Source organism: Agelaius tricolor, unplaced genomic scaffold (assembly GCF_023055355.1).
Source record: "Agelaius tricolor isolate 1412-34295 unplaced genomic scaffold, bAgeTri1.0.p SCAF_1, whole genome shotgun sequence".
In the NCBI taxonomy this organism is placed as follows: Eukaryota; Metazoa; Chordata; class Aves; order Passeriformes; family Icteridae; genus Agelaius; species Agelaius tricolor.
In genome coordinates, this window is record NW_027269261.1 from 32,238,653 (window position 1) to 32,266,449 (window position 27,797).

At 37.4% G+C, this 27,797-nt stretch overlaps 1 protein-coding gene across 4 annotated transcripts in view; it reads right to left on the reverse strand.

Annotated features, from left to right (window-relative positions):
* The window catches only part of PLD5 (phospholipase D family member 5), a 176,509-nt gene that overhangs the window by 96,127 nt on the left and 52,585 nt on the right, over positions 1 to 27,797 (reverse strand). For 2 of the 4 annotated variants that reach the window (XM_071428836.1, XM_071428844.1), the window contains exon 2: positions 11,848 to 11,984. In XM_071428836.1, the coding sequence (XP_071284937.1) occupies positions 11,848 to 11,984 (137 nt within the window). Of the gene's footprint in view, positions 1 to 11,840; positions 11,985 to 27,797 lie in introns of those variants that run through there. The other 2 variants (XM_071428853.1, XM_071428863.1) reach the window with 2 other exon arrangements.

Genomic DNA, 27,797 nt, shown 5'->3' on the forward strand with positions numbered 1-27,797 from the left:
CTTGCTTCTCAGGTTTGATGTTAATGAGAGGAATGGTATTCCCTGCACTAAGGCCTGCCAGTATCCTGCCTATGTGACAGCCACAGTGCCTCTGTTGTTTTCATAACATCAAGGTGCTACATTACTCAGTGCTTAAAAAAAAATTAAAAGTTCACCCTTGCAAAAAGCAGATCTGTAGTCCACATTATCACACTGTAGACAGCTAGGTGCTACATTGAAGGACAAACTACAAAAACATGAGGATCCTGAGGATCTGAGGTGAATTGAAATGAAAAAAGATAAGGTACATTTTGCAAAACTTCTACCAAAAAAAAAGAAACAGTGACCCAATTCTGTTGAATTTAGAATAAGAAATCTATCTGTCATGTCTGTTTATTATCTAGAATGCCATATATACCATTAAACAAGAGGAACTACATCATTTAGTTTTCTCTGTTCACTACCATACAGTAATTGAAGATCTCTAGGATATGCTTATCAAAAAACCCACACAACTGCGTTGTCTACATCTTTCAAAAGTTTATGTTTAATCTTTAGACATAAAAGGACAAGGACACAATCAGAACAGAAACTTTTTTTAAATCCCAGTTTTACTTACCAAATGCATTATTTTACCCCTCCCACTTTCTTCTTAGTTTTGAGAAAGGACCAGCCAATTTCCATTTTATTTAATCTCTTTTTGTCCATTAGACTTCTGACCCATTACCAGGAATATGGAAATGCTGGCCTAGTTTTATTCCTGTACTTCTAAATATCTTCAGTTTGATGCCACAGTTCTAACATATCCTCAGTTTATACACAAAAACTCCCTTGAACTACCAAGTTTGTTTTCTCAACATCTTATTTGTTCATAAATTCTTAATTCTGAGCTGATGTCTTCAAGATTCACTATCTACAAACGTTATAGAAAAAATCTTCCAAATCCTGTAGCACAGAGCAGTTTGGCCCATGTGAAGTGCCTGTTTCCTGACTCCAGGCAATGCACCTAAATGGCAGCTGGGGAAGCTCTGCCCCCAGCCCACCGCAGGCAGCTTCCTTCCTGACAGAGATGAGGACAGAAACGCTGCCCTCCTTAGGTGAAGCCACTCTCGCCCCTGTCATGGCTAAGGAAACTCAGCTGCACACTTCAGGGAACACCCTGCACATGCATCAGTCAGGAATCAGGAGCTCAGCCTTCCCAGCACAACAGTAAGTGCTCACTTGGTACCTGTTTAGTCACTGAAAAAAATCTCAGCCTCTCTCCTTTGTTTGTACCGTGTTTAAGTCTTGAGTTAATACCACTACCATGACTTTCAAATTATGTAAAACTCAACAGCTGAGGTATTTAGTCAGTCCTTACAAAGCCATATAGCAATCACATGAGCCCCTCATCAGCTGTTAAGCCTATTTAGCTCTTTAAAGCAGCAGCCCATTCAATGTTCACCCATCTGTAAAACACACTAAAATATCCTAACATAACAACTTTAAAAACCCTCTCAGAAGAACAACAAATATTGCATAAATAGCCCTCTCATATACATTAATTAGTTAACCAGATGTTTTTATTTTATTTCTACATTCAGTTTATGACTATGTTCATATTAAACCTTTTTATAAGGCTTGAATATGCCAAATTATTACAGGCTTTTTTTTTTAATAACAGAATTTATGTTGCCTTTTTATTTCTTTCCATACAACCTCTGATATTCTCATATGGACACTTTGTAACTGTAAAGAGCAACACTAATTTGGACTGAATAATTACATATCAATACACAAGAAGTGAGAATTTGATTGCTACTATTTTTCTTTTGGCCCATGCATCTTTCTAAAAGGCCCTGATTATCTTGGTATGACTTGGAATGGATAAATGTGTTAGCTTATGGTTGCAGAAACCAATCAAGAATCAAAATATTATTTTTCCTCATAAATAAGCATGATTTTATGGTGTTAATAATTGAATGAGAATTTTCTAAGTAAGAGCTCTCTAATCCAGAATAGAAATTAAATTATATTCTATGATGTTGGCATTTACACAATCCAACAATACCTTACACTTAATTAATGCCCTTCCTGTCGAGCAAGAACAAACAAAACTGCTTTGCAAAACAATGAAGGAAAATTGAAGGTAAAAACTTTAGTCAGCAACTATTTGAAATCAGCACTGCAAATTCAGCAGGTACAGTCAAGGTAGGAACAGTAATAAAAATCCACAGATGAAAAGAATTAAGTACCTAAGGTATCCATTCCCAAAGGACACTGCAGTGCTCAAATTACAGAGGCGAGAATCTATGGAAACGTTCCAGGACACCTTAGGAGTACTAAGATAGGTTTAACTACTGTCTGATGGTTTTATGGGGTATCAATTTGTATTTCTCTTTTGTTGTTGTTGGTTTAATTTTGGTTTTGGTTGTGGGGTTTGTTTGTTTGGGTTTTTTTACTGGTAATAAGTTTAGGTCCATCTAGAATTGCATCTGATTAAAAATGCATCTTTAAAACTTGTCGCATTCAAGTTAAAACTGGAGGGGGGGGAAGAAAAATTGATGGGTACATTTCTGGCCAAGGTGAACAGAGTCAGGAACCTCTTCCCCTAACAGACACAAGCTATCCAGATTGAAAAAGCAGGGTTTTAAGAACACCAAAGGAAAAAAAGAAAACAAACAACTAAACACCTCTTTAGGTCTTAATAGAAAGCATTAACTGACTTATTGGTATTTACCCTATGGAATACATTTAAACAGCAAAATCCTGACTCTCAAGAAAGGCCTGAAAACATAAAACCCCCCTTAAATATCAGAAGCACATTTTTCTCTGGAAATTCTACTGTGTGTACACGGCCAGAGCAGTACCTCTGACACAGGATCAGTTGCCTGCCGATTTTAGGTATTTGTGTGACTCTTCCCAAGAGCAAATTGACAAATTCACTGTTGTCTCCTCTCTAGTCAGTCCTGAAGAAGTCTTTTCACATGCAAACAGATGTGCCACTAGGGAAAATAGTAGATTGCCTGTTGTCATACAGAGGTTACATCTCTACTGCTTTCCCATACCATTCCCCAAAGCTGCTGTAGTGATGGATTGCCTTCAGTTTTGGCAGCCTGTCTTGGCCCAAAACTGGAAGGTCTATGGGGATATCTTTGAGGTGGCTCACATGGATTTATAAAACACAGCAGATGGGGCAGCTCTTGCAGTCTGTCACTGTCCCACTGGCTGCATCTTTCAGGAGACACTTCCTCTAGTCCAGCACTTCAGTCTCCACTGGCCCAAATACATCACCTCAAGTATCCTCTAATGCATTTATTGAACCATACTCTCCACCAGCATCTGCAATGAACTGTAAAACATGCACTGCCAAGCTGATACAAGTGACCCAAAACTGGCTGAAAAAAGGACTAGGGTTTCTGACAGTGTTTGAACAAAATCCAAATCACGGCTGCCTGCCTGATGCTGGTGACACATTCATCTTGCCTTAAAGTGTCGTGATCAGTAATGAAGCTTATGCATGTTCATATTTTGCTAAACTACTGGTAAAAGCGCATTTTTCTCCAATACTCAGCCAGCAGAAGAGTTCTAAAAATTATTCAAGCCCAGCTAACTTGAGGAACTATTTCATAAATGACAACAAAGAAAATTTTTAAAAATCACTTTATTTCCCCAACAGGTTTTTTAAAGAAATATTTTGATAAAACAGTGAAAATCAATTAACTCTATGCCTGCCAAACTGACAGAAGATATAAGATATAATATGTGGTCATATGTATGAGTGTCACGTATTTATTCCAAGAGTTACAATCAGATCTAGAGTAAAAAGTCAAAGGCAAGGCTTCCAATGTGCTATCAAATATCCATCAAAAGTTTAGTCTGAAGCAAGATGAATCCTCCCCCTCATGTCAGAAGGCATGCAAATCACTGATGGTGCTCAGAAGAGCCATTTCAACACTTAGTAGGTAAAGGAAGCAGCTTTAAACCTACCACATTGTTATGCTGTCAGTCATAAGAACTCTCAGCTGTATAATAATTTTGAAATAATCTTATTTGGAAAGGACTGGTCATTAAATATAGAACAAATGATAGATCTGCATCTGGCACATGCCAAAGCTGGTTTTGTGCATTATTTTTTTTTTTTCAGTCTGGTTGACAGGAAGCAAATTAATTATGGGAAAAAAAAAAAAACCAAACAAAAAAACAAAAACAACAAACCCTAAAACATAAAATGAAAAAATACTAATGGTAATGAAACATTTCGCCAGTGCATTTTTTACCCTTGGTCAGGACAATTGGATGTGGGTAAATTGAATAAAGGAAGCAAACTCATACTTTCCTGCTTAACACAGGCGATTGACATCTTGCAGCCTTGCAACATTCAAGAGCCATCTGTATCTGAAGTGTTACTCACAACAATGCTCCGACTAAATAGAGAGACCTGGACATATGGACACCATACCAGAGACCACTGAGAGGTGACTCTGGCTTTACCTAGATTTCACCCACATGTTCAGAGGAAAACAAACCAGGAAGAAAATCTTCAGACTAACAAAGAAAAACCTCCAAACGTTTCCCCAAAAGCTGTCTCCCTGTACATGTAAAGAGCATCTGGATCAACCAGCCCTAGCAAACCGCAGCCAGCAGCTCTCCCTGATGCCTCCCAGCAGGACGTTAATGCCAGGAGCTGCTGCCCTTGGGGTGCAGCCTCGGGTCACCACAGCAAAGTGAGCTGCACATGGCTGAACAGCAGAGGCAGATCAAGCCCACCAGGCCCACCAGCTCTGCACAAGGATTTGGGCTTCAGCAGGCACCACACCTGCTTCCCCTTGAACGCGACACCACCATGGTGCTCGGAAAGGCAGGCTCAGCCTCCTACTCAGCAGGTCACAGAAATCATCCATCCAGGTACACTTGCACCCCTGATGAGTATCAAATCATGCTAGCCCAGAGGACACACGCAGTGCTGTCCTAGGATTAGCTGCAGAACCCAATACATCTAATGTAACCTGACAGGATAATAAGTATCTTTTTCATATACTGCTCTGAGGGTGGAGAAGCAATTAAAAATAAATGGTGTCACTGGAACAGGTGCTTGCTAGGATCTGATGCAAAGTCAGCTCTGGCTGAACGAACAAGTCACTCTGAAATGGAGCATGAATTCAGACAGACTCCACTGCAATTTTTATCTACTTTTAATGCCTTTCCCACAAGCAAAAGGAAGAACGACTTATCAGGGAGCTTTATTAGGCTGGGTGGCTATTCTCACCAGGCAGAATAAAAACATCTCTGAAATGTCATAAATCAGTTTTAAAGATCATGAGTATGACCAGTAATTTTACATTTAATAACTCTGTTTAGTATAGCCTTACAATCTGGCATAGAAAATTACCTCAGAAATCTTTTGAGTTCTGCTTGGATGAAGTAATTTCAGTCTTCTGAAGACATTAAGGTGAAAAGAGAAAAGAAAAAATTAAGCTGAGAAGGGAGAAAGAGAGGAAAAAAAAAAGAGAAAATAAAAAGATTTAATCACAGAGAAGCTCCATCAAACTACACAGGAGATAGGATACTCTAACACATTAATTGCTCCTTTATCCCACCTGTATTATCTAGGAACCTTAAAGTAATTGGAATTTGATTTCTATTAGCTTGGAACATTTTCTCTGATATCAATTCACAAATTTTAAGTCATAAAAGCAGAAATAAACACATACTTTAAAAGGTAATTTCCAAGAACACAAAACATGCTAATCTCTGTTTTACATCCTAAGAAACATGTATCATGGCAGGAAAAGCTGCCTTAAGGAGACTCTAAAGCCCTCTGTCCTAAACTCCACAGAAAATAATTAAATCTAACAGAACAAAGAGTAGGAAAAATAATAGGTTTGTGTGTTTGAATAAAATGAGTGGAAGCCCATACAATGTAATTAACTATGAACTATTTACTGGGAGTAATACAGACAGAAAAAGATCTACACAATCATGAGTTTTGCCACTTATTTTTTTAAATGTGAAGACACTCTCTATAGCTGAAAATAAATGCAAAACAAAAAAAAAATCCTTTGTTTTTTGTATTTTGTGCCAAAACACAGGAGAAAAATTGTACTCTGTACAGGTACCGAACTGTTAATACACTATTTTTTCCATTGAAATGCATTTTGAAAAATGAAAAATAAAAGGTAGGATAAGCAGAACTTCTTGTGCAAGTTGAATTCCTGATTTCCTTCCCTGGCTTCAGATGTTGAACAGACTTGCAGGAGGTACATCAGGCCTTTGCAGTGCCCAGCCAAGAAACTTCAATTGAAAGAGCATTCCTTCTTTGGATGCAAAAATAAAAATTACTACAAATAGAGATCATCAGAAAAATTAGGAGGTTTTACAGCTCATTCTCACCCAAAACCGAGAAGAAAACAGTCACCCTAGAATTGTTAAGGCTGGAAAAGATCTTAAAATCACAAAGTCCAACCATTAACCCAGCACCATTGTTAACCCTGTTCACCACTAAACCACATCCCTGAGCCCTGTATTTATATCTCTTTTAGATACCTGCAGGGATGATGATTCTACCACTTTCCCAAGCAACTTGTTTCAATGCTTCATAACCCTTTCAGTGAAGAAAGAGTTTTTAATATCCCACCTGAACCTCCCCTAACACAACCTGAAGCCATTTCCTCTACCACTTGCCATGTGGGAGCAGAGACTGACCCTCACTGGGCTACAGCCTGTTTCAAGTGGCTGAAGAGAGCAATAAGGTCAGCCCTGAAACTCCTGTTCTCCAGACTAAGCAACCCCAGTTCCCTCAGCCATTCCTTACAGGACTTGGTGCTCCACACCCTTCACCAGCTCCACTGCCCTCCTCTGGACCCTCTCCAGCACCTCAATGTCCTTCTTGCAGTGAGGGGCCCAGAACTGGACACAGCACTCGAGGTGCAGCCTCACCAGCACAGGGGGACAATCCCTGCCCTGGTCCTGCTGGCCAGACCACTGCTGACACAGGCCAGGATGCCACCAGCCTCCTTGGCCCCCTGGGCAGACACTGGCTCATGTTCAGCTGCTGTAAACCAGCACTCCCAGGTCCTTTTCTGCTGGGCAGCTTTCCAGCCACTCTGCCCCATCCTGCAGGGCTGCAAGGGATTGTTGTGACCCAAGGGCAGGATCCAGCATTTTGCCTTAGTAAACTTCATACCTTTGGCCTTGGCCCATTGATCCAGCCTCTCAAGATTCCTCTGCAGAGCCTCCAGAAGATCAACACTCCTGCTCAGATTGGTGTGTCTGCAAACTGACTGAGGATAGACTTGATGCTCTAGTCCATCATGTTGACAGAAAGCATTTTTATGCCAAGTGGAGTAGTTGTTTTGTAAATAGAAATCTTCAGTTGCTCTTTAACAGGCTTTTCAAAATCTGAGCATCTTGTTCTGTTTAGACATTTAACTATTATGCTTGTCATAGTTTGTTTATTAAATAGAAACCAGTCAATATAAACCTTGCTATGTTCAGAACCCACGCAGCACACAGAAAATCTCCTCCACAATAAGCCAGGGGCAAAGCACTTCCAAGGTAAATGACTGTAAGCATGTGCTGCAGTATGCTTATTTAACAGTGCTGCAAAACCCTACTCAGTGAAATAGCAGAGTAGTTGAAAGAAAGATTTATAAAGCAACAGAAAAAAATCAATTGTGGGCCCTCTTTCACAACCAGAGAATAATCATCTAATGAAATTGAAAGCAATGCATGCAACACACAGTAATTGTTCAATATAACTAATTATTGTATGCAACTAGATTTAATCTCTAAAATTCAGTGTTGCAGGGTACTGTTGAATTCTAAAGCTTTGCCCATCGACAGGAAGATTCAGCTCCTCTCCAGGATACCAATCCTTATCCAAAACAATCCAAAAAATACCTAAAGAAATCACAAACATTGCTCAGGTATCATGGCCTACTTATTATAGGGCAGGACTGGTCAAAGCCTCCCTACAATTAAGAAGTGAACTAAATAGGCTTTGCCACTCCTGTCATAAACAACAGCAAATTCTTCCAATGTAAATCCAAACACAAAAGAGCAAGTGCCTTCATTATATATGACTCTGAGGAGAAGAGAAATTACCAAACCAGCATCACTGGAACAGAATGCAAGACAGAATCTGCCTTGAAAACACACACAAACAGAAAGCAAGAAAATCCTTCCAATTATCATCAGAGTAAGGCAATAGTGAAAAAAAAAATCATGACAACAGTTTTAGTTTTAGCTTGGTAAGCATGGAAAGTAGCTACCACTGCTTCCCCTTTTTCCTTGTTCTGTAGTCCCTCTCAAGAGACAGGGCCAAAACCACAGCCAGAGGTAGAAGCTATGCCAGCTGCTACCACTGCTTCAATGGATATTGGCAAGGCCAGTGAGACAAGGATAACCAAGGGCATGTGCAAACTCTGTAGGACCCCTAGCATGCCTATCAGCACCAACAAGCAGGAGAAGAGGCTCAAGTTGAGCCTTGAACAGCTCAAGTTACCATTAATAAATCAAAACAACCTTGGTTCAAATTGTTTGGATAGCAGAGACAATCTCTTAATAGTTGTAATTTCTTCTGTTTCCCAAATTGCAATTTTTAGAGTTTATTAGTCAATTCCAACAAAGTCAAGAAAGTGTTAACTGACACAGAGTTACATCAGAGGCTAGCCAAGATTTATTCACAATAGATCAGCCATTAAAATGTACTATTTTCAAATTACAATAATCTAATTTTATAGATTCAGTGTCTAATGGACCCACAGCAAGACAGGCAACATTCCCAGACTGCTAAGCATATCCTCTTAACCAGTCTCATCCATCAGGGCTGCTGAACAACATTACTGTGGATGTCTCAAGAGAATAATTTCCATCGCATACCGAGCACAAACTGCAAAGCCCCAAATTTTCATTGTCACTGCTACTTTTTTTTCCTTTAATTTCAATCCGTTGACATTCCTTTTAATAGGATGGGTAGCATCAATCTCTCCGGCAATCAGAGAAGATATGCAAAAAAGCTTGATTTCCTATTCCCTGACTTATTTTTGTTACAAAGCCCCCAAGAGAAATAAATACATCAATAAAGAGTAAGGTCATTTTGGGAACATATGCAGTAAGTATTCCCCATGTAATTAAGGAATGGTTTATAGAGGAGGAGCCTCATGATGAATTACAAGCAGATCAGAAAAGCTGCATTTGTGTTCCTGAACAATCCAATCACAACAACAAAGAGAGATATAAGCTTTACTGGAAAACATCACTGGCAAAAGCTCTAGATTCTAAAAAGTCTTCTTACGTTCTCTTTAAAATTCTATTTTTTCACACAAGCTCCAAAACTTTCTAGCCAGGGAAATTTTCTAGACCACAGTTCTATTTCAGGTGTATTTTCCTTTATAACAAAAAACACAGAAATTAAATTTTCCAAAGAAAACAGCCACTAAAAACCATCAGCAAAGTTCTTCTCAAATCCACAGCATCCTTTCCCATCAACATTCTTCACAAATTCAATCAGTTAAAACCAAAAAAAGAGTTATAGGCTCAGGCATATAAACTTATATTTGACAAACATTTCATTATAAAAAAAGTTTAAAAATCGTCTATTACCATTCTGTGTCAGCACAGCCTGCAAAAGTACGCACCTCTTCCTGAATGCCAGGGAAAATACTCACGCAGCAGAAATGTAAGAATTCAGTAACTCTTGTCTTATTAAAAGTGCTTAGCCCAAGTACTAAATATATGCCATTGGCAGACATTGATTTGTGACACTTCAGCTAATGTGACACTTCTGTGATGTATTTAACACATAAAAGACCCCAGTTTTATCATGTAGAGAAGGACTCAATGTTAGCAGGTAGCAGCTGCCAGCACTTGGATACTGTTATTAGAACTGGTTTCGGCAGTTTGTACACACAGCATTTATGTGCCTTCTGGTTCAGGCATTAGTACCTAGATCACGCACTTGGATCACTCTGTGAAAGGCACCTTAAAATAGAGCTGGGCTCTGGGCTCACTTTTAGCCTCTAAACGCAGAGCAGTTTAATTGACTCTTATGTTTAAAGTCAAGGGGCTGAATTTAGTCTCAGGCTCCTCTAACACAATCCAGAAGATTGTGTTAGAGGACACATGTGAACCAACAGAACACTGAGCAAATGTAAGTATTCTTTGGAAAAGCAGATTGCTGTAACCCATACAAACAAACAGAAGAAATCAATCCCTCACACGGAAAAAAATGAATATCCCCGTTTTTCTTAGTACTGTGTATCACTTCTACTCTGATTTTTTTTTTTCTCCTTTGAAGAATTAAAAGTGAAGAAGGTGAAGTCCTTCCTTGGTTAGGCCTACACAGCTACCCAGAACAGAATGGGAACCATGAGTTGATACAACTAAGAGGAAACATGGTGCAGTAGTTTCTGACTGTGTTGAAGTCGTGTGCAGCGCACTGAAGCCAATGAGCAGAAAGGCTTTCCCCTCATCTGACCTAGTTCTGTCAAAGATTCACACATGAAGACAGTGGGTGTAGAGGTGACACATGCAGTATCTTCAAAAATTTTGGAAGGCAACATCTCACAGTAAAAGACACTTAAGACTTTGATGAGGAAAGGAAAGCTGGTTCAGCTCTAGAAAATTCAGAGAAGATATCAGAAGCCTGCCCAGACCTGTAGGAATACAATGAAGTGAACAAAACACAACCTAAAAACAATTATGGCAAAAAGTGCCAGATGGACAGTTGGTTTCAGGACAAAGCTACCTGATGCTGCACCTATATTCCATTTGGAAGGAGATACAGATTTAAAGAATCCTCTTGTGTTGTTTTTTTGGTTTGTTGTTTTTTGTTTTTTTTTTGTTTGTTTCTTAAGTAGCATGCAAACAATATTTTAAAAACTCCATTATAATTAAAAAGACATTACAAATTTTTCCGGATTCTGAATTAGTGCTGTCTGTAATGTAACAGGTGCAGCATAAAAAGGTACTGTCCCTAAAGAGTCTGCACAAACAAAATGAACAAAGAATAACAGAAATAAGGATCAAAAGCTCAAAGAAACATTAATCTTTCATAAATTACTCTAAAATGCAAATGTCAATTAGCTCCTACCCAATGTATACCCAGCCATTGCCTACAAATGATTTTTCCATCAGCTTGGCGGACAGAAGAGGCCCAGAAGACAACCCAGGAAAAGCACTGGTCATCACTAATGAACCAATTAATGGAGGAAGCTGACAGTGAGGAGCAGCAAAATGAAATTCACAGTCAGGAAATGAAAGGCTTAAAAAACTAATCACTTACTTAAAACTAACAGAACCAAAAGTTAAAGGATATACACAGCTATGGCAGGCATCTGAGGCAAATCTTAATTCAACACTGTCAACACTCATCGTTCTGATCATATCACTAATTTCCTTTACAGCTCACAGGTAAGCCGCTATGTCTATAACAGGAATGCATCAAACAGGAAATAGAAAAGCTCCCCCTACATAGAAGGGACAGCAATCTTAGGTCAAAAGGCATCTGTGACCTTTCTGGAGAAAGAAAGAAAGAAAGGAGCGCTCTTGATGAGAAATAGACACGAAAGAACTGGGAACTATGTGATCCACCTCCGAACTCAATTACTGAAACTTAATGGGCTTTGGCTCAGGCTTACAAAATAATTGATCTAACACAAGGGTCTTGCTCAAAACACACCACCAAAAATAACTTCAAAAAGTGTGCTTTAATTTTGTTAAACTAACCTCCAAAACCAAAAATTTAAAATGAGAAACTATTTTCTTCCTCTGTTAGCTACTTTTCCCAATAACACCACAGGACCATGGCAATTACTTCATGCCCTTATGTAACACACATATGTTCCTTTCCACCCCAAAAGAGAAGTTTTGTTTGTTACCTCTTACCGACAGTTATTTTGACAGTTCTTTTCTGAGAGTCCATCCTCATCTTCTCCCATAATATCCACTGCCGAAAATATCAGTGCAACCAGAATTGCAAAGCAGCATACCAGTGCAAAGATCACAATGCATCTTTGCTGGGACTGAAAGAGATTAAGATTAAAAAAGTTTTAATGGCATGAGCACATTCTAGTCAACGACTTGAGACTCTGAAACTTTTACATAAGATCTAAATTTCTTTGAAGACCTTACTGCAATAGCTGTCAACATGAAACACACCTCAAGATGAAAACACTCTCAAAACTGTCCTTCATGTATCACCTTGAGATGTATTTTAAATCTCTCAGATACTGTTTAATAATTCATGTCACAAATAATATTCATAATTCAAACTGCTTTCTGTTTGTACCACAAGGAAAGCATTATGCATTAAAATAATGACTCCTACATTAACTAAGTATTTTCTGATTGCGGCTCACAGGTAAAGTACACACTTGGGATGGCACTTAAAAGTTCTGTTGTGTTTAGTTCAGATAAAACATGTCATTGCAAGAAGACTGAAGAGCAAAGTCTTTTTTTTCTATTGCTACAAAAAGTACCTGACATTGTCACTATGATTGTCACAGCCACTCAGACACTTTGGGAAGTCCTTGCCCCACAATATCTATAATATAATGAACACAAAAACAAAATCCAGAACACATTCACAGATGATAAACGGGATTCAAGGAAACAATGGGAAACTGTTGCTCAGTACAATAGGCAATGCCCTTCACATCTCAGATTAAATATTAAACATGGCATAGCACTACCTTATGAAATCTTGCAGTAATAAATCAGATGCAGCTGGTAGCCCCCTAGATAAATGTGAAATCTCCTAAAGACAGTCTCTTGACATGCAATTTACATAGCTGGATAAAGTATTTTCTATTCTGAAACCAAATGTTCAAACAAATATACCGTGCAATTTCCTGCTGAAATAAATTTAAACAAGACCACATCCAAATATAAAAACATCAATGTCTAACTTCTGTTGTGATAGTCATTTTCTTAATTTTCATTATTGCTCCATAATTAAAATGTCACATGTAGGAAAAGGCCTCATAAAGGAATGGGAAAGTGGGAAAGCATGAAAAATGTAAGGGAAAGGAAACAACATCACACTTGCAGCTGATAACCAATTTCACAGTATTTCCATTGTTCCTGATATTTTGTTTAAGAAGCAACAAGTTTCAGAGTAATAAGAACATTTTCCCATACACCTGAAGAAAAGGTCTAACTCTTTTTTTAAATAAGAAAAAATTCCAATACTTCATAGCTAGTGTACTTCTCAGGAGAAATATGCTTATGTTTTATTTCAGAATAAATCAGATATAAACACTTTATTTCAGTCTGTGAAAAACAAAACACAGCAAACAACTTCAGACAAACAGGAAAAACTAATCTGAAATTTAGTGACAAATGTAGCCTGTAACAGTAATACTAAATGTGTGGTTCAGGTTATAAGCATATTTTAAATATAATGCATATTAGACGCTTTTATACATTTCAAATATATGTTTAAATCTGTATTTCTATTATAGTAACTAAAATCTTACCAGAATTCAGCATAAGAAAATGTTCTTCACCCATAACAAAACTAACTCATTAAAGAAATAAATTTGGAAAGTTTTTTTTTCCCCTGCTGCTAGGTAGAATCATGGCAACATTTGAAAAGAGTTGTAAATTACTGCACCTGGGTGTCCAGAACTAAGGCTGCACAGTGGGACATAGGAGAAAATTGTTCAACACTCTCATTGCATCATACTGCTAGCAAGAAAAACAAAGAACAGCCAAAGAAAAGCAGGCATTCAGGTCTGGGACACTGCTGTATGCCATTTCTTCATCAGGACACTTCAGACTGCTGTTAGGATGACCACTGTCTCATGCAGTTTTTTGCAGTACTGCAAGTGCACTCGCAGGAACTCTTTGATGCAGGTTCCTCCATGCACTGAATGTATCACCATGGCAGCAAGGCAGCAAAGCTACTCCCATAACCAGCAAACCAAAAAGAGCCAAAAAGAGCCTGGGCTCGTTTTCTAGTCCCTAGGAGCAGGGGATGTGACCCAGCAGGGCTCACAACGATAGGGATTTTTCCTCCCAAATCAGGCTAACTGCCACCATTCTACACACTGGGACTAATTTTGAGTTACTCAGGATAAATTTGTAGCACAAGCATCCTAGCTGCCACATGGTGTGAAAGACTTCATGCTATTGCTCCAGGGAGTAACTCCCATCTTCTTGTCACGCTGCCATGCAAGCTGCACAACAACCACAGACAGTAGTGGGACCACTGGGCCAGCAGGGACCACGTCAACCTTCGAGGCTGGGCCAGTACTCACAGAGACAGCAGGCAATGCTTCACTGAAAGGTGGCCACAGAGCTGTAAGTCATAACACACCTCTGGAAACCTCTCAGCCTGCTTAAAGCTTGAAGGCCAAATCAATATAAAATCTACAGAGTACCAAAAATCATACGGTACCACAAGGAGGAGGGGATGTGGGGGAAAAAGGGCAGAAGCAACAAATGCTTAAAGTTAAATACCAGGAAATCTTATGGCAGCAATTTCTAGAAGGTCAAAATAATTCTGAATGGATCCTCCTAATCAAACATTAATTTCCATTCCACATAATTTTGGGGAATATATTCAAGGTTTCTCGACTCCTGTGTTGTAGTTGAAAATTGTATGAAGTTTAAATCACTGTTCTTTCATGGATATAGCTTGTCAAGCTCTGCAGTTTGTGAGTACTGCTCACTGTGAGCAGCACAAGCTTAGTACTATTAGTAAGAACACTGCTATTCTACCAGCACCAAAATAAAGACAGAACCACACAAACCTATTTTACTGCTCTTATTTCACAGATCCTTTATATTATGCAAGTATAATGGATTAATTATCTCACTTTTCACTAAGTACCAGCTTAACAGTATGGTTACAAATAGCATAGGGAACCTTCTAAATCAACTTTCAAAAACCCCCCTGTGACTACAGTAGTTTTTCTTTGAACTAAGGATAGCACAAAACAGTAAATAAAATAAAGCAAAAATTACAAGTTTGTGATTCTCCTAACTCTATATTTTCAGTCACAGGTCGGAAGGGTCAAGTAAAGACCAGTAAAAAAAAAATTAAAGAGAGTAAAGAAGATTTTAAAAAGTTTCACAATTCATGTTGAACTTATTCCTGCTGAGTGGCAGGTTTTTTCATTGCTTTTCAATCTATATATTACATTATAAATTAATGTTTGGAAAATGTTTACATTAAAATTCATATTTATACTAGAAAAGAAAGTATAAAAAACACCTACTTGCATCAAACAAGTCTTTTCACAACAGTAATGAATCTTTCTTTTCACACAATTTGCCATAAAGCTGACCATTTTCAAATAACCTTTTCCTATTTGAAACAGATTAGGATAGACCATGTCCCTGCTCTATTGTACCATCCATGCATGCCTCTGTGTGCATCTATGTGTGAGGAATAGCAGGCATCATGAAAGAACCCCAAAATCAACGAGCTCACACCACTGACAGGCTAGAAGGGACCTGCTGGGCTCCTCCTCAGATCCCTGTGTTGGTGGTGTTGGGCAGACTCTTTGTTTGATGCTGTCTTGTTGCGCATCCCCTTGGCAACTGGGATCCCTCTGAGCTTTTCAGACCTATCCTTCTGTTTCCTCTGGAAAATGCCTCAGCGTTCAGGCTTTCAGTCTTCAACCCTTAATCACAGAATACAGGGGTCTCTAAAACTTATGCAGTCCATCTGTCCATATACAGAGTTAATTTATACAAATATTAATTCCAACAGATATTTGTTTAGCCTGTCCTCAAAAATCCAGAGTTGAAAGAGATCCTGTAGTCTTTTCAGGCAACCCCATCCCATATCTAAGCACCTGACTGATGCCTAACTTAAGTATCTTATGCTGCAACAACTCTTTTTTTTCTTTCCAGTACTCATGGAAAACAGTGAACAGAGCATTTAATTCTCTCTTTTACATATTTAAAGGCTGCTATAGATGCTAAGAGGCCCGGGACTAGACCCCCTACAAGTCTGACTGTACTGATGGGCAAGAAATTCTGTTGCATGAGAGAAAGATTTGTTCAGGGCTTAAGGAAGATTGGAAAAGAAACTCCTGCAGGAACAAAGACTATCAAAAATACCGTGAGTAAAATGTGTTTCTTTCACCTGGTCAACTAGCTTAAACAATACCTAAGTTAAAATAAATCCACCAAAACACTGCATTACTAAAACAAAGCATGGGGGTTTTTCATGCTGTTATACCTCTAGGGAGAGAGTGAGAAGAAAAGCCAAAATCTGCACAATGGTTATTCAGTACAGTACCATTCAGACTAAAGTTTAATCTGGGAAGGACCTGCTTGTTTATTATTAAGAAAAAGGATAGCTTATCAGAGCCTGTGATACCCATGCAGAATTGAGAATAAGAGCAAGAAAAAGGCCTCCATCTTTACTGCACTCACATTGCTCAAAAGCTGTTAAGAACACTTCACTGGCTCCTGAAGCTTTCAGTTTCTTCACAAACAACAGGCATTTCTTTGAGACTGAGATTTTAATCAGGAATTTATTCTTTCTCCAACGCAGTACAAGAATGTCTTCTCCCAAAAAAGGAGCCATGAAATTGCAATGCTATTGCTGCATCTACTGATAAAACTGACTACATAACAAAACATGTCATGGCTTTGAACTTGTGCTTCATTTTTTTATACCTATTTACAGACTGAAGAAGGCAACACCTATACACCACACTAATACAGGCTCTAAGAGGCAGGCTTTCACATCTTTGGTCATTTCATTAGTCTGCCCTTTCCTGCAACACCCGTGAACACAAATGTGACAACAGAAGCACTCATCTGCAACACCCATAACTGCTCGACAGCCCTTAAAGAGCTGTTCATGAGTCGGCTTCTATGGGGTGCTGCAATACACCTGCCAAAGATAGCAAGAAACTGGACTTGAAGAATTAGCAATCATTCCTGATGACCCTTGATCATGTGTGTTTATTAGAGAGAAACATTACTATAAATACTATTTCCCCTTAATCTGGAATCTGCATACACTAATACTCTTCATTGCAGCCTTGAATCTCCCACCTAGTATGATGAATGCAAATCAACACTTAAAATCCTCTTTAAAAGAAACAGATTGCTGAGGTAAGTTAAGTATTTTTAATTTGGCTGGACCTAGTTAGTTTCATCCTTGGATATTTAGGGTAGTGGCTGAAACTAACAGAGAACCTTTAGGACTCAGCTCTGAAAACTCACAAGCCTGAGTGAAGTATCAGAAGCCTGGAAAAAGCAAAAGTGCCACCCATATTCAAGAAAAAGGGGTGATCGGACAGTAGAGGTTGGGAAACAAAAAGCTAGTTGTTCTAGCTTCAGTCTCTAAAAAATATGTAGATATGTAGAAGGTAAGAAGCTTTGTCATGCAAAAGTCACATTGATCAAGTCTGATTTCTATCTTTCCTAGTCACAAGCCCTATTGTCCTGCTGGAGAACCTGAAAATAATGTATACTCTCACCTTTATTAAAAACTTTCTTGCAAACCACAGCAACTATGTCCAGGTTATCACAGGAGAGGTGTAAAACTGAAAAATCAAGCTCATTGAAAAAATGGGAGGACATTTTGCAGAATGGATTCTGCATTTAGAATGGATTCAGAGGATTCTGCTTTGTATCTGGTTTTGCTCATTAACAATCTAAATTCTGGAATAGAAATGAAAAGTTCTTTTGAAGTTTTCAATCAAAACCAAAGCAGAACAAATTGAAGACCAGGTTAAAATTTAAAAATGTTCTTGACTCTTTAGAGAGTATGTCAACAAAAACAGGATAAACTTCGATAAAGGAAAAGAGCTACAAGCAGGTAGGACTAAGCAGTTGCACATATACGGAAATAGTTGAACATATACTAGGAAAAAGAATACCCAAAACTATTAACAGGCTGGAACAGGTGTTTTAGGAAGACAGACCAAAAAATGGCAGGAGTCCATAGTTTGGAGAGAAGAAGAAATATGACCAAGGGGTACAATAGCTACACATGAATATCAGATATAGTGAAGGCAGAATTATGCACCAAGTACTACAATTCCAAGAATCGTGGATGTTTATTGAAACTTCAGGAGTTAAGTTTCAAAAAGATGAAGTACTTTTTTATGAAGACGATATTAAGCATCTGGAATTTGTTGCCACAGGAGGCCATGAAAGCAAACAGCAGCAGGAGGTTTAAAAAGAGATTAGACAAAGCTTTCAAAAATACATCCTCATCAGATGCTAGAGAAAACAGGCTGGGATGTGCCCTCTGCTAGAGATGATGGGAAACATTCCAGTGCCCACTGGTAGGCACACAGTACAGGGCTAGACACGCCCTGAGTCCAAGCTGCAGAATATATTTTCTACATTCTTAAATAGTTCCATTTTTCCACAGAAGGAATCAAGAGTTATAGCAGAGAACAACCTGATCATGTCACATTGTGTTGACTTAGATCTCTGCATCCTGCTATAATGCCTGAGCTGCATGCAAGGCAAAAATAATCCTTAGTCTCTACTTCAAGTTGGTGTATTTTGTTTACCTTTCAAAACTGAATGCAGACAGTTTAAATCAGAACCAACAGTAAATATTTAGTCCCATATTTAACCACTGAAACAAGAGAATCACCAACTAATACTCCAAAGAACATATCCTTTAATGTGTTTTCCAGGCAAGCAAGAAGACACACTGTGCAGCAGTCTCCCTGTCTGCCCAGTGTATTTTGAATCTGTATTTGATTTATATAGAAAGATTAATATAATGTAATTATCTCCGAAATTTTAGAAGATCCATATGCAGGTAGACTTGGCTGAGAAAGACACAAATAAGAGCCTCTGCCAAGAGAAAGATAGTCCAAAGGTTTGCCTTCCCCCACACCCAGGGCTCAGCAGCAAACAGCCTCGTGGAACAGGGGTGGGAAGAATCCCTGCCCTGGGCAGGGGGCTGTGGACCCTGAGCACACACACAATGAAGCAGCTGCCTTGGCTTCACTGCTGTCTGAACAAACCTTTGATCCAACAGCTCAGGCACATAACACATGGACAGGCACATGGCTATAAATAGAAAACCAATAAACTACTTTGGAAGAAATCCAGGGCTTTAGAGGCTACTTATTTGGACCTCCTCCACACAGGGTTCTATACTGCAGAAAGACATTAACATTCAGAACGTGATGTCTGTAAGAAAAAAGGTTTCCAGCACATAACCAAGTAACCTCTGATGCAATTTGTCAACCAAAACTGGCATAAGAGAAGGGGTGAAAAGCCTGAGTACATTGAAGTGTTCATGCGCCATTTTCCCGAAACTGGGCCCTGACTTCTCATCATGATATATCGACTCAGCCTTCAGCATAATGTATGGCAGTATTATAATTTGGCAATGTCAAAAAAAGGCCATTGTCTACCCTAAAAATAACATTCTACTCAAATCTAGTGTCTCCTGAAAACAGAAAAAGAAATAAGGTATTGAACAATCTGAACCTGGCCTGAACAGCCAATTCAGAAGATTATTAATACTTCATTAGTATGAAAAAACAGCATAAGATTTCTATTTCTATTTTTTTGATTTTTTCAAATCTAAAAGATTTGTGTGTCTTTAAACCAGAACCCTCTAAGTAAGGACTCCTACCACAGCTAGCATTATAGCCATTATTTCACCAGGACAAAACCAAACAAAAAAAGAACCAAAAAATTGTGTTACACATACAGTACTTTAATTTATTGCATATTTTATGTACAGATAGACTTTCTATGTATAACTTTATTTCACAAATATAATTAAAAACTGAACTCTTCAGAAATCAGGTGAAACCCAGCAACTAATAACTGAGCAAACAAACATTTGGTCTATTATTTCCCATAAAGAGCTGGATCCCATAAGGCAGTATTTTGAGAAAGAATGAAATTAATAACTACATGAAGATGTAAATCATTAATATATTGCAGAACAGTCCATTTAAAATCAATTACAATCATCAGAGGACAGCTGGCTGGGGGGTATATAGCAAATGATAAAAAGACTGGCCTAGATTGTAGAAGGCAAATTTCTAGCAGAAAATGCTCTTTCAAATTTTACACCCTCTATGTATCTTTCTGGAGTCTACAGCATGCAAACCAAGCAGTTAGAAAGCCCTACTCTGAATTGTAGGCCTACTTCTCTCAACACCACGTTTAATTTTGATGTTGACAGTCTTAACTCCTAATGAAAAACTAGATGGAAATATCAGAATCTATAAAAATCAGAATTTTCCATGGACACAAAACAAGCAGTTGCAGTAACTTGCCATACTGCATCTGTCCCTAGCCAACAATTCTCTTGTTTTCAAAATCAACAGATGGAAAAAAAATAGTCTACAGTAATACTGTCTTTTCCATACTTTGCTTGCATTCATCAAAATCACATTTTTCTTCTAACTCTGACTCAAGAATTTCTTAAATCTCTTGTGGAATGAATTGTTTATTGTACACATTCAACTTTTAATCTAAAGATTAACTATATTTCTATGAAAATTAAACAGAACGTTCTAAGTCAAAAAGGGGAAAATTGTTTTTTCTTAGTTGCTGGTTAAACATGCTCAAAACTTTTCCTCTTAGCTATTTCAGACTAATTTTAAATGTCTCACCAGAAAAGGGAGGACATCCCACATTTGAAGTACTTGAAGTCATGTTTTTATTTCAGATTTTATTTCAGCTTTTATTTTCATTTGGTCGCTTTTTAATATAAAAGTGAGCTAGAACACAGAAGTGTCCATTGGCTACAATGATTCCAGAGTGATTTCATCCCAATTCCTCTTGATCACTCTAATACATATTGTTCTGGCAGCATAATTCTGCACCAAACTAGGCAGGACTGCAGTAACTAAGACAGCTTTAGCTTTTCAGGGAAGGCTCCTAAAGGAGCAATAAATGTTCTAAACATTTAGAACATAGTTGTTATAACATCTATAAATATTCTAAATTTTAACAATAACCCTGCCATGCTATTAAGGCACATTCCAGCCTAGAGACAACCTGTTTAGATGTTAACGTCCAGATATTCAGTATATTTAAACAGGCTGAATACAGGACAGGAAGCATTTGAGAACAGAGGACAGGACAGAGTGTGCTCTGGCAAACCATGGCATTTACCACTGCAACATCAAAGAGTTTCAGACTCCCTGACCAAGGAGATTAGCAAAATGTTGGGCAGCTATTTTCTGAGCACATGATAAATAAATTTTTATGTGCTAAGGAAAGAAAATACAGTAAACCTAATGATATCAGTGGAAGCATGGCTGTGACAGATCACTCCATATCACTGAGGCAGTCAAAAAGCACCAAAACATCTCTGTGTGTCTTACCCACATGTTGCCATATTTCCTGAAATCAGAGAGCATAATGCAGATTCCTGTTTCAGAACAGTTACCAATTTGGGTGTCTGTGTCTTTGTATATATCTATATTCCTAAATATGTATATTTATACACAAAAACAGACATGTAATAATGACCATTAACACCCAACATAAATCTGTCTCTAAATCACAAAGAGAAATTAGAAGTAGGCAGTGCAAAGTAGCAGCATGAAGGCAGACCAGACTCTATGCAGATGAATACACTGATTTACACTAATTTACATTACAATTACATTACATTACAATACTTTAATTTACAAATGGAAATGCCTCCGTTATGTTCAAAGTTAACTATAATTTACTTTTCTATGATCAGTAACTGTAGAAAAAAATTCTAGTAATGTACTCAGTTAAGTAATGCAAGATGCTGACAGCATAGCTTCAACTACAAGTCACTTTCTTTCAAGAGTGTGTTTTATATAACAGTGCTACTAATAAAGCTTTAAGAGAAACTAAGTGAAATTTTAAAGCAATGAAGAAAGTTTATTCACAGTGTTTGCATATATCCTTTTTGGCACATTAAATGATCATATGTACAGTCTGCTGAAGCTTCATGCACACAGCTTTGTTTTGCTAAGATACTTTCAAAATAAGACAAGACCAAAAAAAAGACTAAAAAAAAAAACTAAAAATAGACTCCATCAGGGATCATGTTAGACACAAATTTGAGCTCAAGTGCAGTTCTGTAGAATTACAAATTCATCACTCTACCTAGAGTATGTGTCATCTTATCCAAATTAACAAGGTAAAATACATTATATTAAAGCTTTTCAATGAGATTTTAGCATTTAATCCCGTGATTGGAACAGGCTAAGAATGCATCTACCATCAATTACAGCATTATCACATTAAGTTCTTATAAAGCCATAATTCTACAGTCAAGGGCAGGTGGTGCAACTGAACCTGGACATACGAACAAATTTGTTATATAAATCACAAATTACTGGTTTCTCTTCCATAAAGTGTAAACTGCAAATTGAGAATATTTCAAATACATTTTTTTCCTTTAAAGTTTGCTTTCACTCATTCTGACAAGATACACTTAAAGAAAAAGTTCTATTAACTATGTTATAAATTAACACAAGTTCAGAAAAAGAAATTATCTCATATGGGAAGCATTTAATTTTAGCTCATTCTGAATTTATAACTACACTGCAAGTACATATTGAACTAATAGATTTGCCATCTGGCCAAGAAGTTAATTCCATTGTCACAAAGAGCACAACCAGTGTGACATTCACAATAGGAATATATATATTCTACTGTAAAGAGATATAAAGGAAAACAGAGGCTTATGATCTCCAGCTAATCAGAGATATAAAGGTAAACTAGTTAATTATAGTGATTAAGTGTATCCGATCTATGCTTTCTTTCCTGTGAAAGACTCAAGAGGTAATTTAGGTGCCATGGTTTTTATCCTACAGAATTCTGTCTTTGAATTAAATGACAGTGTTCACACTATATTTTAAGTAACTCCACTTCACTGAAATTTCCTTTACTGGTTGAGTAATAGATAATATTATGAGTAAAGATGGGACTGCCATATTGACTTCAGCTTCCCTGAATTGCAACAAATGAACAAATATTTGAATATTTACAAATACAATAAATTTATAAGCACACACGAATATATACCAAGCAAGCAAACAAAAAAGAGCATCAAGAGAAATAAAGACAAGAAACAAACAGCATCAGGCATTTAAGACCTCCATCTTCTACCTCCCTCTACCATAGTCTCTTTCTGTGTGATATCTGTTCCAGATCTGTCTTCATTGTTATAGAAGTATTTTTCTACTCCTACTGGAGTTGACACACACCATTATGGGTTGAGGAGATAAAGGTAAAAGAATCAAGTTAACTGGGCAAGGTAAATTGTTCTGGATGTTTTCTTTTTTCACTATTTCAGCTATATTCATCTTTTCCCCTTTCCCTGTTTCGCCAAACAGCAAAAAAAAATTCATTGCTGTCACTGTCTCACTCCAACTAACAAGCCCCCACTCTATTCTGCCATCTTACATGTTTCTGCCTTCTTACAGTGTAGGCAAAACTGCACAACATGGACACCAGGTCTCAGAACCAGCAGAAGATAATAGGTATCTGGAGGGGAGAACAAAAAAATCAGCACCAGCAGGATCTAGTTTTGAAGGATCAAAGAGATTATTTTTCTAGAGAGAGCTGCAACCAGGTTTCTGCAGTAGCAGAGTGAAAACTACTGTACTCAGATTAACTTTTCACCCCTCACTGGAATTACCAGATACCTCTTCTACCAGCAGAAATGCTCCCCACTGTTTGCCCTTCCTGTGCTGCCTTATCTCCATATTAATAAGGTCAGATTCCTTCTGGTATGTTGAGATATCAAGGTGTCCTGATTTACAGCATTTTGTCAGGTTTTATTTCACAGCTTGTTTTTCTCATTTGCCACCTTTGTGGAAAAGGCTTTGTCCTCCTCTTTTCTTTGTTTAATATATTACTATAGCATTCAACTGAATTGAGCTCATTGCCTATTGTTCTACTATCGAGTCAAAATATTTATTTTTCTTTTCTTAGTCTATTTATAGGATAAATAAAATCATTTTTAAAAATAAAAATCTCCTCAACAAGATATATAAGGGTAATCTATCAACATTATAACTGACTGGGCAGACATAAAAAATGTTAACTTGGCTTCCTTCATTTCTATTTGTCTTTCAATGTTTTTTGCATTCAAGTAATCGAAAAACTAGATAAAACACAGCCCAGTTATGTAAAACATTTCCCATTACTAGGTGGCAGAGAATATCTTTCCTCATCTCACCTTCAAATATCATGACATCTGACTTGAAAATGTCTGGAAGAACTCCTTCTTTGTATTACATAATGTTTAAGTCAACCTATGAATTTAGAAGCTATTCAGAAGGAAAACTATGAATGCACATGAATATACATATTTACATGAGCACAAAAGTCTCAGTTCAATAGGAAGACAATCTTAGAGATTAAATATGATATCCAACATACATTACTGGTTAAAAATAAATTAATTAAAATATCTATCCAGGGAGATGGCTGTTTCCATGAAAACCATAAAACATTCTGGTCTAGCTGAATGTGCATCTAGTTTTATTATTGTTTTAAAGTAGGCAATCACTACAGATTTTTTTTTAATGGTTGCCAATTTGGAATTTTAATTATTCTGTAAAATAGAACATGGAATGAAGGTACAGTGAAATTCTGTCTTCTTATTCTCAGTTCTGTAGCAGAGAATCTCAAAAAAGTAAAAATAGTGAGAGAGATGAAGATGAACCTTGAATATAAAACAGCCATGCTGCAATTTGACATGGTGGTGGTAGAAATCCCTCAGTGAGGTTTCAGTGCTCCTGAAAGCAGAGGAGGTGTATTGCACCTCACCACAGAGATGTTGATGGACCAGACAGAGTTCCAAGAATGAGTGACTGCATGCCAAAAAGTGCCACTAACCATTATCACCTTTCATCCTACTCTGAAGTCCAATATTTTTCTGGTGCAGGTGTTTTATCCCTTCCCCTTCTTTTTTGACAACGAACTTCTTTGGGAATACTTTCTCAGGAGGAAAAGAAACTAAATTTTCTGGAAAAAAGCCTCTTATGGCAGGCTATCAACTGATGAAAATTGTTATGGGCACAGGTTTGTCTTACAATACCTTCCAAGCCCTTTCTAAGCTGAAAAGTAAAGTGCAGCTTAAGTTTTCAATACAGTATCAGGCCTTAACACAGCAAAGCATCCAGAGAAAGGTAAAGAGATTTATCTCTGAAATTTCAGTCTCAGGGTGACAGACTCATTCCCAATCTAGGAGTATCAACAATTTATTAGAAGCTTTCACTGAAAAAAGTAGGCATTTTCTTAGGTTCTCTAAAATTTACACAGACATCTGCATTTATTTTGCCACACTATCAGAAATGTTCATAAAATAATGTTCAAGGAGGTCTCAAAATATGGAAGTGTCCTCATTTCTCAGAGAGCAGCAAAATGGTAACTAATTTTTAGCATTTTGGAAGCAATTGGAGGTATGCAGATCACTGTTATATTAATTTGCATTTTAAGTTTTTTCCTGAAAGCAGTAGTTTTGTAACACATTCACATTGTACTTACAAAAAAAAACCTTAGTCTTAATATTTTTTGCATTTGTTGCTTAAGGCTTAAATATATTCCATATGAATAAAAATCAATACAGTGTTTACTGTGTATTCTGGTAAAATAACCTATGAAATTCAAGTAAAATTGGGTCCATATTTGTTTTCTGAATGTGTAATATTTTAACAAGTATAATTTTTAGCAATGTACATAGATACTCTACTTCTCAAAAATAGCAAATTCAGATAGTATAAACTGGTAACATTTTCAGATTACTCTGTGTCACCATGTGTCCCTGTACACACTTGTTGAGACAACAGTGATTCCCATAATTCTTCACATCCAGATTCCCTCGGTATAGGAAATGCAACTATAATTGCTTTTCTTGGTTTCCTAGCTATTTATAAAAAAAATTAATAAAATCTCCAGTGGTATATATACAATAGGTATGTGCTTCTTCCACAGCACATTCAAAATAAACTATTCTTATTTTTTTCTGGGATAACAGACAATATTTGAACAGGACAAAACAGACTTACTGCAGAAGCTATATGAAAGGCCACACCTGCTCATATTTTCAGCTGATTGATACTCCACCTTCATGTCTGTGTAGAGATTACTTTTTAATTACAGGAATTTATTTCCATATTAATCTATTAAGAGATTTCCACAAAAACAGTTACACAGAAAGCCTTGCCCCATAAACTAAAAAAAAGTTTAATTTTGTTGACCAACATGCACTGAATGAACTACTGGTAGCCATGGAAATCAATAGATATTTTTGCTGCCATTCTAAGAGATATGTATGGGTACACATATATGTCCTACAGAGCTTATTTCTGGGCAAATGTCATTGTATATCAAAAGCATGTAAGAGTTCCCAAACTTTCTTGGTCACTGAAACCTTGCCAGACATCAAGAGCTACAATAGAAACCCACAACTATTTTTTTATTAAAAAATTGCAATTGCAATGAAAGTCAAGCAGTAATACTTAATACAGTTCAGTTTTGTAAGTCCTCAGTGCTGTCCAGACTACATCCAAACAAATTTCACAGAGAGAGCCTAATGATCTAGGGTCAAAATTCCCTTTTCTTGTATCTATGGAGAGATATAGGGAAGATGCACAGACCTCACTACAACCTAACTCCCCAAACATACAGCAGAGATGCTTGGAATATGTATTCTAAATAAACAGCAAAGGACAAAATTTCATAGCAGCTTTGACCTAAAGATGTGCATGTGCATGCATTACAGACAGAAATGTCCACAAACACACTAAAATATTCTATCACTAAAAATGACACTTGCTTTGCAGTAAGCTCCCCACACTTGTTACATTCAGTAAGGAGTCACTGGGGAGAGGGTTGCTCTAAGGGGCTGTCCTTACCTCCTAAATAGCCACCACATTTGCTAGCACTCCCCAAGGCAGATTGAAGTCACAGTATGAGCCATGATCTATGACATTTCTCACGTTCCCCATTTTTATACTGATGGCAAACTGCCCATCTGCTCCTGCCTTTCTTGGCTACCCACCTTTCTTTGGTATTGAATTTGCTATTGGCTTTGAAAATGCCTCTGCGTATAATAACAATTTTGCCACAGTCTTTAAGAGGAGCAAGACTCAGCTCAACCTTCAGAAAGAATACAGTTGGATTTATATTGCAAAAGCCATAAATTCACTATAAAAATGTGATAAATTTCCTTCCAATAATAAAACTGTAGCCTTTCTTTTTCAGGGGCATTAAAATGCAGACTATGATCACATAAAAGTCACTCATTCAAAACAACCTTTTCAGGGGTAATAGGCAATTCATTGTTTAAATTCTTTGCCTTTTCTCCTGTCTATTCTGTCTATGAAAACCCCAGTGTTCCCTATGACCCTAAATATACAATTAGATACATGCCCAAGCTAAAACTTATCCATGTCACTGAGCTCAAAATCAGATTTGCCAAGGACATAAAACTATGATCTAGTTAATAAATGTGGCTATGATCTACCACGTTTATTTTGCCACAGCCATATCTGACAGGCAGGTAGCACACTCATAGCTCAAGCACTTCTGTTTAATGTGGCTCTCTGCTAGACAAACCTCTTGATCCCGTTTTGAGATTACACTAAATATATAAAGAAACACTATTAGATATGGTGTAAATTCATCAGCTTGATTTATACTTTGGATACAAAAGACTTGATCATAATTTAATTGATGCTTCAAAGCTTTTGGTATTTCATGGAATATTTAGATATTATCCTATTACATATTTACCCTATAACCTATTACCAAGAATAGATTGCAACTTCAGTTCCCTTTGCTGCTAAGACTTTCTAACATGTTTACAGTTTTCTTTGTCCCTTTCTTCTCTATACTCTTCAGGGAACTTTCCACAACATGCAAAAGTT